Consider the following 10,718-nt stretch of genomic DNA (forward strand, 5'->3'; position numbering starts at 1 on the left):
TAAAGTTTCAAATCCACTCATCTAAATTCATTAAGTTTCAACTTTCAATTAATCCAAAAACTAAGGTACCGCTGCTTTAAGGTAAAAACATAACAAAGAAAATAGATTGCTAAGCACATGAGCTGCCATTCATTAGTACCTCCTGGGATAGCGATCCATAAACCTGCCAGAAGGACACTCATATGCCAGATGTCCCCGTCCACCACAGTTGTGACAGATCATCAAAGGGCCCATGCAATCCCTGCTCATATGACCCAGTTGCTGGCAGTTCCTGCATACAACATCGCGGTAACCACCACCACGAGCACCACCACCACCACCACCACCACCACCCCGCTCTCCAATAATGTTGGATTTTGGGCACTGCCTAGCTACATGCCCAGCTACATTGCACATGTTGCAGATGGGATCATTCGGACAATCACGTGCCAGGTGGCCCGTCTTCCTACAATTGTTGCATGCCTTTTCGTTTGTACAGTCAGCTGCAATATGACCCTGTTTGTAGCAGTTGTTGCACAACCTCAAGTCCCCAGGAGGAAGTGGGGGAGCAGTGCACTCTCTAGCACGATGACCAGCCTTACCACAGGTGTGGCAGATGCCCTCATTTGGACAGTTGCTGGCCATGTGGCCAGGTTCTCGACAGTTCCAACATAGCGACTTTGTTGTGCATTCTGAAGCAATGTGCCTGAACAGAAAAGAATATGTCAGTATTGAATAAAATGTCCCATTAAAAGATAAAACTAGGGGGGATATCAATGCCGTTGTATAAGGCAGATTACTGGTGTCAAATGACACAAGTATGATATACCCTATACACATCACCCAAAAGGACCTCCTCTCCTTGAAGATCCAAGGCTTGAAGGTTTTTGTTCTCATCTTCCTTCTTTTCTTTTCTTTTTCTTTTTTTTTTTTTTTTGGGGGGGGGGGGGGGGGGGGGGGGGTGAGGGGGGGTTTGTTTACCATGAACTCTCCCTACACTTAGTGCTTACAAGGGGGAGAACTACCATTTGAACTAGAGCTCATTAGATTCAAGGTTTTGTTCTCATATTTTGGCCATCACATAATTTTTAACAGCTAGTGATCTATACTTACAATATATTTTAACCTATGGAAACTGGGTATCCCATTGCTGCTGCAAATTAGAAAGCAAACAAAAGCTTAAAAAATAAATAGATAAAAATCTTTTCTGATACACTGCAGCCAGTGTTATTGCCAAAGACCAGCCCTCTCTCAGGAGACAATATTGGTGCAGTAGACATAAAAATAAGGCACACAATGGAGGTGGTAGAGTTGATTGCCATTGATGATAGTGTTTGGCAATAAAAGCAGAGGCATAGCTTATTAAGCTGAAGAGGGCAGATATGCAATAAGGCAGAGGCAGAGGCAGAGGCAGAGGTTGCAGTGAAGTGGAAAAGGCAAATTTGTGATGGGTGTTATGGAAGTAGTAATGTAATGGTGCCACGATGAAGAAACACCATAATGGTGTTATGGGTTGATTGATACGACTGCTTTAAGGTAAAAGGCAGAGGAGGTGAAGAGGAAGCAGATGGTGTGCTGGTAATGGTAGTGGAGTTGGTGCTTTTGGAAGTGGAGGTAGTACCTCAAATACAGTGTGGGGCAGCAATAATGTTTGCTGGTGGCGCTTGCGGTAAATGAAGATGGTGGGTTTAGGTAGATATGTAGGCTGTAACCATAGCTGTGGTAAAGCAATTAAAGTATAGGAGGAGGTGGCAGTGTTTGATGAAGTGACAAAAAGAGGGGCTCAAATTTACATATATCAGGATTTAAAGAGTAGGAAAAAAGCATAAACTGACTAATCTCTATTTTCCCAATGATAAATACTCCTTGAAATGTTTGAACAATTAAGTGGGACTATAAAGTAAGTAATGTTTTTGAGAAAGTACAGAAGCTTTAACTCCACTGAACATATGTGTGTTTCAATTACAAAGCAGTGCAAATTAATTTTACTTACCCTGGCAGGCCGCAATTGTGGCAAATTGCCACATTAGGGCATTCTCTAGCATAATGACCTGGACGTTTGCAATTCTTACATAGATTGTCTCGGCTGGAAACAAAACCAAAAACATTGAACATTGAGAAGAAAATAATGGCATGGTAAAATCTACATCCATAATCAAATTTCTCTCTGTCACCTATTTTTAATCTAGCTGAAGAGCAAAAGAACTTTAAAAGAAATAACATCACAGATAAGATAAACTAATATTTAGTAAGAGAATAGTTTTCTCCCTCCAGATAGAGATTGATCCAACTAAACATCAGAAATAATGGCTTAGCACTGCCCTTTGGAAATTGCAATATCTCAAAACAACAGTTTGAAACAAAGCAGTACATAATCATCCAGAAGAAAAATAACAAAATATGGACTTTAGAGGTTCTCAAGGACAAATTCAAGTCTTACTCAACCCAGCTAGGATGATAACTACGTTTGGAGACAATCTCTAGTGAAGCATAAGAGCGTACTTTTACTTCCCTAGCCCTCATATTATGTAGACAAAAGAAATAATATAAAAATGGTCAAAAGTCAGAAAACCTGAAACCCCGACGTGAATCTCTCCTGTAAGGTGCATCACGATAGGAAAAGCGATCAGAACGGATTTTACGGTCCATTGGGCTCCTGCTCCTGCTCCTGCTTCTGCTCCTGCTGTCAGAGCTCATGTTCAAAAATATCCTCAACAACACCTACCACCACCACAACACCACACAGCTGCTGCCTCCTCCCTGTCCACATTACAACCACACCCAACATCACATCCATGAGTCCAAACCAAACCCAACCCCTTACTTTCCCCTTCAAAATAGAAAACACCAGACCCCAACAGCAAATAATATTAAATTTCAACAAGCAACCATCTCATAGCAACAAAATATCACTACACTCAACACCAAGTTCCTCAACCACATCCTTCAATAAACATTCACGCAGCCCTTGCAAAGAGTCAACTTCCCAATTTAACACCAAGCCTATCTAAATATACATAGACCGGGTTCAGTCTCGAACTTCTTATGAGATCATCTAAACCAGTTGAAGTTCTTTAGAGACGAGAGAAATCGGAAAGAGAAGAGGGGAAGACAGTGGGACAAGTTCTTTATTTGAAGCAAAGGGAGAAACTTTTTCAGCCATAGTTATCACTAGTATGGAGAGTAACACAAGGGGTAGGAAAACATCAGTTGATAATTCAGGGAATTTATAAAGGACTGTTTCCAATGAAGGATATACAAAGATAGGATGAGATGTTTCCATAGTGAGCTGGGTATGCATTGCATTATTCAAATCTAACGCCACTTCAAAAACGCCCCATCTTTTACTGCTATGATTTGTTATCGAAAAACAAATACAACTACAAGCAATGAATATATGGAACTTTGAGGACATTTCAAGAATTTATCAAGAATCAGACAAACATATTAGCGTTGGGACTTGGGCCTTTAGAGGCCCCCTCGAATCATGCAAAAATTTCTATTGTGTAAATGTATATAAATATAACAGGCAATGAGCTCTAGCTCAAACAGTACTTCCTCCTTCCATAATAATTGGATGGAGAATAAAAGTTGTGGATTCAAGACACAGTGGGCGCGTGTGCAGCTCACCAATTAAAAACTACAGACAAATATAGTTATAGTTTCGCGCAAAAACCAACATTATTCATATTATACCATCAAATATCAAAAAGTAGACCCAAAAAAAATCTCTCCCAAAATCCGTTTTCTTTAATAGCAAGTCCCTCATTTAACATACCCACTATTCATAAATCATAACCATTCCTTTTACTTCTTTTCTGCAATTTTTCCAAACAAACCAAACTCTGAAACTTCTAGACTCGTCCTCTTAGCTCACACAAGTCACAACAATTAATAAACCTAACAAATCTCCATGTTGCAATAAAATTAAATCACAAAACCCTAGATTCCAAACCAAAACCATGAACAAAACCCTAATTATCAAAATCAGAAACCAATTCATCAAAATCCAAACAAGCATGCATAGATACAAACAGAAATGGGGGAATATGAACCGTAACCCTAAAAGCTTCGAATCTGAAGAGAGCGTAGAATTAAGAAACGAACCTGGTGGTTTGTTTGAGCTGGAGAAGGAGAAGTGTGGATAAAATTCTGATGTACGATCCAAAGTGGTAACAGAAAAACGGAGACTGCGATTTGGGACTATTGGGAGATACAGACACACAGAGACAGCGTTTGTGTAAAATTACGGACTCTCTCTAATTATAAAAAAGAAAAAGGGTTTTTTTAGCTAAGGCCTTCATCGGCCCCCTAAAAGATCCAATAATTTCTCTTATTGGGCCAGGATCGCCTTAATGGGCCTTTTTCAATGGATCTAGTTTAGATTTTGGATTTTGGCTTTTTCTTGTTTCGACATTAATATTTTTAGGAAACTATATTATTTTCCAAAAAGTATTTTCTTGAAAATTATATCATTTTTCTTTTGGAAAAAACTTAGGTATAGTACCTTAAATCTTGTTAATTAGGTTCTTCACTTAAAATTCAATCATGTAGTCTTTTTTCTCATGAATGAAAGTATATTTTTTTGTTAAGTACAGTCATATGGCTGAATTTTAAGAGAGAAATTTAAAGAATAACACATAAGTACTGTACTTAAGTTTTGTCATTTTTCCTTTATTTGGTAGCAAGCTTAAAATAAGTTGGAAAACTATCTTTTGACTTCCCTTATTTAGTTTTAGGTAAGATAAGGTTATTTCCTTATTTAGTTTCGAGTGAAATAGAGTTGTTCTTCAAAAAATTTTAGTAGAAAATAACTTTATCTCGTGTCAAGCTAAATAAGGAGAGTTAAGAAAAAAATTTCTTTGACTCAATTTTTTTTTATACTACCAAATACTGAAAATACGAAAAACTATCTTCAAATAAGGTTTTCTAAATAAACGGAGCGTAAAGAAATGAGACTTTTTATTTTTATTTTTTAGAACCTCCCATCATGCATTCTAAACTGATCCTTATATTTAGGGAAGACTCTATGAACAGATTCTGCATGCATTGTGGACTTGTAGTGGAGTTGGTAATTGGATCAGAAGTATGATATCTTGTGTGGGAATTAAGTCTAAGGTCCACGAACCCATGTCTAAGCTTAGATGGGCTGCCAGGTCCACAAACTAAGCCCAAGTCAAGACCTTTTTTAGAATTGGTTAGCCGACCTAAAAGTATTTACTCTGAAAAGTCCACTACAATTATTGACACGTGTACTATCTATGGCAAGGGTTTTGGAAGAGGATCGCATAACCCACCAGAGTGTTCCCTACTAAACAAGATAGCTTTAATCACCCATTTATCATCATATTTTATTACTCTCCAACTACTCTCAAATCTATTCAGCAAAAAAACTACTCTCAAATCTTATTAAATGTTGTTTAGCAAAAGTTTAGCCCTACTTTTTGGATTATTAAGGGACATGAAGCTTTTTGAGTAGGTCTAAAAACATTGTCTATAATTGTGAGAAAAGAGAGGATTCCCCCCACAATGCTCCCTAAAATAACTCTTATAAATAGTGAATAATTCCATTTGCAAAAGTATAAAAACTACACAACATAAACTTACTCTACTAATTTCTCTATTGTAAGTATTATCTCATGAGTTTGCCATCGGAGTATTCTCACTCAATCCGCTAGTAGATTTCAATCACTGGTGTTTAGACAACTATAGAGGTTTTAAGGAAGTTAGGAATCAACCATAGTGACTTTCCAAAAATCCAATCCCACACCCCCACGGTCCTTAATCATGCACTCATCTATGTTATTAAAAGGGTACTCTCCTTCTTTAATAGCAACTTTTGAATATTGGTCAACTTTTAAAAGCCATACCTACTCAACATAAGATCATATAACTGTGATATATTTAATAAAGGAGTCCATATGCCAAGCCTGATAACGTAGGCTTGTGACCGAGTGGGATATTAAAGTGGTTGAATTTATGTGGAAATTCAATAAAATATGATAATTGGGATGTGACAAACTTATGTTAGTATTGTTGAGAAGTCCAAGACCCTTGCCCATGGAGATTAATGGGCCACCCCAATCCTATATGGATAGGTAGCCATTACAAACATCAAACAAAGATAAAAGAGTCTAGACTCTGAGCCGAATAACGTAGGCTTGTAACCAAGTGGGACATTAAAGTGGTTGGATTTATGTAGGAATTCAATAAAATAGAATAATTGGGATATGGCAGGCCTATGTTAGTATTGTTGAGAAGTTCAAGACCCTCGTCCATGTGGATTAATGGGTCACCCTTATCCTACATGGATGGGTAGTCATTACAAACATCAAACAAAAATAAAAGAGTCCAAACTTTTGGAATATAAATTATTTTTCTATTTGATAAGAAAAGAATTTAAATGTTATGTTTATATTGTAACTAAAATCGTCAATTTATATAACTTGATATTGATAATAAAGCAAAATGAAAGTCTTATCACTTATGTTTGAACGAAGTGTATTTTGAAGTTCTAGATTTCTTCTAATGATTCATATCATGTCATTGCCTGGGCTTGCACTACTCTTCCCGCTTTATCCCTCACCCAAGCCATGCCTAATCTATGGTTTAAATAATCAGCGAAAAAGTCTGGCCCACATTTTTGTTTGGGTTAGGTTTTAGATTATGGAGTGTGCGTGAGAGAGAGTGGGGTTTGGGTTGTACAGTTTCTGCTGAAATAGGCAACCCAGTATGGTCCAACTTGATCAAACACTACACGAAAAAGCCCATCATTTTTGTTTTGAATAAACAAGGAAAATCCCATCTAAAAAAATTGGCAGAGCTGATTCTTCTACTTGTATAAGCAAAGTCACCCATGACCCATGCCCTAAAGAACTCTGCACTTTGGCAAAGTTTCGTAAAGTTTCCATTAAAATATTTCAGGACTCAAACCTTAAAAGTTAAGCTACCTATCCACGTATCCGCCAATTCATTTAAAGGTAAAGGAACCAACATCAGCCTTACAAACAGTTGGACCAACCTTAGGTTGTAAAAGCGACGTTATTGGTTAGTTCAACTAATAGGGTATTTTGTCTAAAAAAAAATTGAAATTTGAATCTCGTTTACACCTAAAATTAATTAATGTTTTAATTTAATGATAAAAGCAATTATTATGAAAGATTTAGAGTTTGAATTCCGCATATACCAAAAACCTATTAATATCTTACTGTAGTCTGTAATGATGATAAAAACAATCGTTACAGAGTAAATGTTCTAAGTTACTCCCTCTGTCCCACTTTTTTTGTCCTGTTTGAAAAATCAAACTTTTTAAGGGAACATTATTTATTATCTTGTCTACCTTTTAAAAATGTATAAGTTTCCAAAACTACCCTTAAAAAAATTTATCAAAAAATTGAATTAGTAAATTAATAGGGGTATAATAGAAACATTAGTAAATTAATGACTTTTATTTTTAGAAACATGACAATATTTTGGGACATCTCAAAATGAAATAGAGAACAAAAAAAGTAGGACGGAGGGAGTAAAATTCTAGCAATTATTATGGAAGATTTGAGATTTGAAGTACACATACACCAAAAATCGATTGATATCTTACTATAATAATGATAAAAACAATCATCAAAAAGTGGACACCCTAATATATTAATAATATTATTATCTTTTTTTTTTTTTTTTTTTGGTAAACATGGATATAACATTAACTAAGAAACATAATATTATTATCATTGCATAGATATACAATAAATCCTATGACTGGTCATTATCAAAAATAAATTTGATTATTGGCTACTGGGGCTGTAAAGTTGCAGATAAGATAACAGTAAGTGACTCGTTATCCAAAAAAAAACCTCTGCTTATGTAGTTATCTTCTTCTTCTTTTTGGTAAAAATCTTATCTAGTTATCTTATCTCTATGAGAAACATAAGAAATAAAAACATAGACAAGTAATGTGGCAGATAACTTTATAGCAGTGAATTAACATATAATAATACTGAGCATTGTTTTATTGCTATTTATGTTGCTTCAAATTTTGATCATCTATGATTAAAAAATTGCAAACTTGTGCTCGATCCCGAACAATTTGATGCACGAGTACTCGCAATTTATCAACTTCCAAGATGTTTTATTTGAAGAGCACGCCACAATTAAAGGTGCCAAAATTAAAATACTTACCAAGTTGCATAGGTTTATTCCTTCCTATCAAACCCATTTATTTCTAGCAAGTTTTTTTATTTTATTTTTGGCACTTGTATGACCTTTATATATATAAAGCCCCAAAGTTCTAGTTGTTTAGCTTTGTCGCTTTTACCTTGATTAGGATTAACCTAATAGAATTATTTATCTATATAAAGTGTAGTAAAGGTCGCAGTTTTTTTTTTGAAAGCTAGTAAAGGTCGCAGTTGAGTAATGACTAATGAGGCACCAAAATATTCTTGCTTCTGCTCCACTCATTCCATAAAGAACATATGCGATATTCCACGTTCGGTTGTAAATATACGACTTATGGAAATAAAGTTATAAGATTATTTTAATATATGGTATAGAATTTCAAGATTTCCAAAATATATAATGAGATCTAAATTGATAGGGCTTTCAACCCAACAAATTTATAAAGTTTTATTGTTTTGATTATAATTATATCTGAAAATAGGAAAAAAAATCAGAGTACCAATGTACCATAGTACTTAAAATAATGGTGGTGACAGTGATTATATATATAGTATCATGAATTCATGATAAATGGCGGTGGAATTGCGGTGCGATGGTAGTGACGGCAACAATGGTAATATTGGCTACATTGATAGTAACAATGATGATTGTGGTAGCTGTAGGGATAAGGGCCCAAAATTGTATATTGAACCTTGGGCCTTGGCCGAGGACGTTGGTTGGTCCGAGGATGAATGAACAATAGTGAGGGTGTTAAGTTCAGAATCCCATAAGTAACATGCAAGTAAAAAGGTTTGGGAAAGTGGTCCGAGGAGGATTGTCTCCTCGGACAAACGAAGCACAGATCAAATGTATATTTTATCACTCAAAGTGATCTTCCAGGAAATTCCACCAAGAGGGGCGTGCATTATGAACGTATTGGAAGAATGAGAGTTAGGAAATATCTAAGGAAAAGCTGCTGCTACCGCATTGAATGCCCTACAGCTAACTTTCTAGTCGCATTTATGTGGAGAAGACCCCTGAACAGTGCTGCCTTGGCTACCACAACTCACAGAAGGCCTGAGAGGATGTCTAATGGGACAAACACTCAAGTAGTGGCTCAAATGACCAACAAGTGTAGAATCAAGATCGACAAAGGGAACTATATAATGGAAGAGATTTTCCATGGATTGGGGATCGAAAATTTGTAAGAGAAAACACTGTTGCAGTTTGAACCATATCTGTAACCATTCTTTGTCAATTTATATTAGAACATACCTTCTTGGATTGTACCGAAGACAAGTTTACTTAGACAATTCCAGTATGTTTCTGTTTGATCATCTTTTAAAATCCATTTTAACTGTTGTCTCATTCATTAGAGCCTAGTTTTCCAATCTACTATCTACAAATTCATTGTATTGGGCTTATTGAGCTTGGATCCAATCATACTTTGGGCCAAAGATCCAAAACGCGTCCTTATAGTAGCAAGTGCAAATGGTATTACGATGATGATAACAACAACAACAACAATGACAATATTTTTGTGTACGGTGATTATGGTGGTGTCGTGGTGATGGGATTGGTGGTGTTAGGGTGGTATTGGTATGTGGTAAGGATGGTCAATGGCAAAGTAGTAGCAAGGACACCATAAAATATAGTAATAATCGGTGATACGACAATAGTAATGTTTATAGAATTTGTAAATGACACATTTTCAACTTAAGATGTGTGGATACTCATTGCTCGATGAAAGTTGTTTATAGAATTTGTAAATGACACATTTTCAACTTAAGATTTGTGAATACTTGATGAAAAGTTGAAAATCCCACTTGGCGATTTTTTTAAATGACCTTTATTGTTAATCTAAACAAAGAAAATCAGTAATAAAAAAATCAATACTAGTCAGAAATTTGTGCAATACATAAAATAGTTAATAAATAAATAAAAATTAAAAAGAAAAGTGAAATTTCATCTCTCCAAATTCATTGTGTAAATGCAGCATATATAAGAGGAAACATTTTGGCATGCCATCAACAAGAATTTCTTCATAGGTTCTCACTATTTATCCACACAATCATTTCCATCTATGAGTTTTTCCTGCTCTTGCTTTGTCAGAGTGAAGTAAAAATGTGTCAGAGAGCCTTAGAGGTCAATACTTTCGGTGCATTTGTATTTAGTTCCTTATCTACACCAAAAGCCAAAAGATAAAGAACCTAATACCAAAATATGAGCCTTTTCAACTTCACTAAAATATTGGCTCTATACTTTGAATGCAGATAAGAAATGAATTTTCTCGGAAAATACAAACCTTTGAATATGGGCAGTAGCCACCGCCTTTATTATCTTCCTTCGGCAGGGAGATAAGAATATTTTTGTATCTTTTGTACTCTGCCTTCTAAATACTATTTGGAATCCAAATTCCAATACAGCCTATCATAATCCTGCAATAGTGCAGAATCACTATTCACAAAAACTTTTCCCACTCTCTCCTAGAAACGTGAGCAACATGCAAAGATGTCCACAAGGCCATATTTGTTTGCTAGGAATTGAGAAACTAAAATGGAAAATTAATAGAATGATATAACTATATT

At 35.6% G+C, this 10,718-nt stretch overlaps 1 protein-coding gene across 2 annotated transcripts; it reads right to left on the reverse strand.

Moving 5' to 3' along the window:
- LOC126707681 (zinc finger protein GIS2) lies at nt 1-4,252 on the reverse strand. Of its 2 annotated transcripts, none has more exons than XM_050407506.1 (4): nt 4,087-4,252; nt 2,552-2,739; nt 1,973-2,065; nt 1-685 (listed from the first exon to the last, which is right to left on the reverse strand). In XM_050407506.1, the coding sequence occupies exons 2-4, from the start codon at nt 2,674-2,676 to the stop codon at nt 133-135; spliced, it is 771 nt and encodes a 256-aa protein (XP_050263463.1). In that variant the 5' UTR covers nt 2,677-2,739; nt 4,087-4,252; the 3' UTR covers nt 1-132. The 2 variants fall into 2 exon arrangements, with proteins under 2 accessions (XP_050263463.1, XP_050263464.1); XM_050407507.1 differs by having other exon boundaries at nt 2,552-2,809; nt 4,087-4,235.
- Nucleotides 4,253-10,718: the final 6,466 nt, after the last annotated feature.

This window comes from Quercus robur, chromosome 11 (genome assembly GCF_932294415.1).
Source record: "Quercus robur chromosome 11, dhQueRobu3.1, whole genome shotgun sequence".
Lineage (NCBI taxonomy): Eukaryota > Viridiplantae > Streptophyta > Magnoliopsida > Fagales > Fagaceae > Quercus > Quercus robur.

Bases quoted from the DNA above. Each gene is read 5' to 3' on its own strand.
- LOC126707681 (XM_050407506.1), bottom strand. From the start codon at position 2,676: ATGAGCTCTGACAGCAGGAGCAGAAGCAGGAGCAGGAGCAGGAGCCCA. The intron at 2,066-2,551 runs GTTTTCTGACTT...TTTTGTTTCCAG, and splicing joins GATTCACGTCGGGGTTTCAG to CCGAGACAATCTATGTAAGA. The intron at 686-1,972 runs GTAAGTAAAATT...TTTTCTGTTCAG, and splicing joins CACAATTGCGGCCTGCCAGG to GCACATTGCTTCAGAATGCA.